Source organism: Adiantum capillus-veneris, chromosome 22, assembly GCF_014529385.1.
Source record: "Adiantum capillus-veneris isolate H3 chromosome 22, ASM1452938v2, whole genome shotgun sequence".
NCBI classification, from domain to species: Eukaryota; Viridiplantae; Streptophyta; class Polypodiopsida; order Polypodiales; family Pteridaceae; genus Adiantum; species Adiantum capillus-veneris.
The window spans coordinates 99823613-99827131 of NC_140952.1; the positions used below are offsets into that span (position 1 = coordinate 99823613).

Below are 3519 nucleotides of genomic sequence, written 5' to 3' on the forward strand. Positions count from 1 at the left end.
ACATGAATTGCTTGTGTATTAGACTTTTGTACCTTAATCTAGCCAGAAATCCTCCATGTATCAAACTTACTTGTGCTTTGAACTAAAATTTGAAGCATTTTCAAGGGTATGATCCCACTAGTAACTACAATACAATCATTCCATGCGTGTTGAGCATCACCGTTTGACCTCATCACAGTTCTACTTTCAAGGAAAGAAATCCACCATATACCATTTGTCGATATTTACATTAAAATCGGTAGGTTTGCAACCTCAAAATTCACACGGGATTTTTTAATTTTTATCTCACTAAAAATACTCTAAAGCCCAATTTTTTGTGAATACTGAACCTGGCAGTATGTAGCTTCAATTTTGTGTGTTTTCTTTTTTGTTGTTTTTTTGAATGGAAAGGACACACATCTTCCCATGCTGTGCAACAATCCAAATAATTCAGAGGCATTTAACCCTCAACCTTGAGAGAACTATTCAAGCACCTTACCAATCGAGATAGCGGCCAATTATCCTAGCAGCTTAGTTATCAGCACTATCACAAAAAAAGTTCTTAGTGATATTTGAGCAAGTTGTGTTTTGTTCTTTCCCACAGGAAGGTTTGAGGGTCTGAGAAAGTCTTCTATCCAAAACGGCCAAGTTTCCTCCCTGTAAAGATGCAAACCAGAAATACTAGTAGAATTATCCAAATTTGCTGAATTTTGAACCAATTTCTTGTATAATACACCAGTTTTTCTTCCCTTGACCATGGTTTGCAACCGACTAACCTCGATTTTCAACCGGCTCAAGGCTAAACTGAGGTACACCTTCCCTGAACACTGATGATGAGCCTGGTGATTTCCATGTAGACAAGGCGTACAAGGAGCGGCCTCTCCACCCAAGTAAGAGATACTGACAGTCCTCTGCAATCATGTAGTCCTTATGCCAGTTCTTAAGCAACCCTTCAACTTGATGCATGGTTTCTGCATTCAAAGATAGCTGCTGCATGCCAGCTTCTTCCAAAATTGCCTGCCACTGCTTGTACTTTTCAACGCGCCCTGACACTTGCAAACCTTCGCATGCCACTACATTCAAGATGGCCCTGCCTAAAACTTCACTCTCAAAAACCAACCTATCTTGATTGTTCCTTCCAGTGAAAGTGTCAAGCACGTCAAAAATGCAGGCAAAGTGAAAGAGAGCTTCCTTGAAGCGAGCTGGGTAGAAGGGACTGCTACAGGCACCAGACACAACACCGTGTATCAACACATCTGGGCGAGCGTCGCATAACTGCTTGAACTTCTCTAGCCTGATGGGATGTGGATCCAATATGTCATCCATTACAAACCGCAGAAAGCATGTCGATACAGCCACAAATACTTCCCCTGGAGGCCTCTTTGAGCTCACAAATTCCTGTAGGCGTGTGGTGTCCCACTGCATCCCAACCCATGGTGTAAATTGGAAAGGAACCTTGAACAATGCTGCACACTTTGCTAAACGTCGACCGGTTTCCTCCAATGCCCCCAAAATAGCGTCATTTTGGAAAGGTAGCATTGAGTAATGTGGGACCGTACGTCCGATTAGAGAAACCTGCAGACAAAGGAGGGCATGTTTAGCATACATCCCTCTCTACATGGTTACAAGGATTACACAAAAGCAAAAGAATCACAACCTTGGTATAGAGAAAAAGTAATGCCGTGTGATAAACATATGTGAAGGTAGTGTCATGTGGTTCAAAGGAATCTCACTCTCCATACCTTTGGCGGCCCTCCTGGCTGAGCAGCCAGCTTTTTGAAGAGAGATGGATACTGAATGCCAATCAATTGATGCTCTATGATGATGAGTTTTGACGCACCCTTTGCAACCCTCAGTATTGTCTCATTTGAGAAAAGATGTGATGCTTGGGTAAATGGGCAGCTCGATATGTACTTCATTCTGGCTACCAGGGTCTGTGTAAATGAGGGGCGTTGATTCAACTGACCTGTGTACAAAGACCAACCTGTCCCCGCAAACCGTGCATACAAAGCCTTTACAAAGTAGTGTGCAAGACGCTCTGCTGCACTCCCATGAGGTGACGTTTGCTGCTTCACTTTGCATGCTACGGCCTTGGCCACGTTTGTGTCATTCAAGCCAACCGCATACGCACATTGCAAAAGCATGTCATGAAAGTCAATATACATAGGTGGTCCTGCCTTGCCAATCTTCATATCAACATAATATCTAGTGTCTGCATACATATCAAATCTTCGCTTGCCGACGCTGAAATCCTTCAGCCGTTTCCTTTGGGCCTCATCACTGCCAGGCACATCCTTGTCAACATTAGAAACCTCATCTCTTTCTCTCTCGTGTAATATCGATGGTCGACTAAGCAGACGTCTAAAGACCCCCACATCAAGGACCTTGCTTGGGATGCAATTGCGATTGTGAGAGCTCTTTACGCTGTTCAAAAGAAGAATGCTATTGCCCACGCCTTTGCCCACAAGCTCTGTCGACGAGCATTTGGTGAAGCTTTCAAGGATGCTCACCTCTTCTTGCCGTTTACAGTCGATGGTGGGGGAGCTCCAAGTCAAGTTTAAAGCAGGAGAGTCTTCCTTCAAGATGGCAGCAAATTCAGAGGCCTTGGTGTGAAAGGAAAACAGCTCTCCAAAATTTGACAAGGAGGCATCGGGATCCTCTTGCTCAAAGAAATCCCGAAGATAGACAATAGCTTCTTGAGGGGGAACATCGACATCTCCTTGCGCACTCTGAGCTTCTTGAATGCTGGCATGATGCATTCTCGCGCTCTCTCTCTCTCTCTCTCTCTCTCTCTCTCTCTCCCTCCGTAGCTCGCAAATTCTTCACTCAATTCTCATTTTCAGCAACTCATGACTAAGGCTGGGTTCACATCAGTCCTTCTCCCTCCCTGAGGACTAAGTGGCACGGGCATGACTTTTTTTTTTTTTTTTTGAGAGTACAAGAACTTGAAAACACACGCACACACCCTATTTACAACGGCCTCACAGGTAGGGAGAGAGGCATCCCATCACACACACACACACACACACTCGCATATGAGAACAGTTCGTAAGGACTTAGAACTTGTCTTCAGGTTGCCAAGGGGGTATTGAACCCAAGACCTTAGGCACATAGGCTATTACTCTACCAACTGAGCTAGCACCCGTTGACAAGGGCATGAATTTTTGATTTGGAGCACCTTTCAAATTTTGGAAGGTATGTTTTATTTTCTTCTCTTTAATCTATAATCTCTATTCTTCCTCCCTCTCTCTCTCTCTCTCTCTCTCTCACACACACACACACACACACACACACACACACACACACACACACACACACACATCTATACTACTCTCTTAAACAGAAAGGAATTCCGGCTCCTTCCTCCAGCCCAAGTAGAGAAGTTTTTATTGGCGTAAGAACATGAGCTTGGAACTCAAATCATGTCTTGGATGGAAGGAAGAGAGAGAGAGAGAGAGAGAGAGAATTTTTTACTGTCGTAGGAACAATGCCAATAGAACTGAATGAAAGAGAAGGGAGAAGAAGTTCTTAAGGTTGCAA

At 44.0% G+C, this 3519-nt stretch overlaps 1 protein-coding gene across 1 annotated transcript; it reads right to left on the reverse strand.

The window, feature by feature from the left end:
* Positions 1-524: 524 nt before the first annotated feature.
* On the reverse strand, positions 525-2786 carry LOC147429903 (scarecrow-like protein 33). The gene is made up of 2 exons (XM_086495352.1): positions 1722-2786; positions 525-1554 (listed from the first exon to the last, which is right to left on the reverse strand). Exons 1-2 carry the CDS (start codon positions 2736-2738, stop codon positions 751-753), a joined length of 1821 nt encoding a protein of 606 aa, XP_086351478.1. The 5' UTR covers positions 2739-2786; the 3' UTR covers positions 525-750.
* Between the last annotated feature and the right edge of the window lie 733 nt (positions 2787-3519).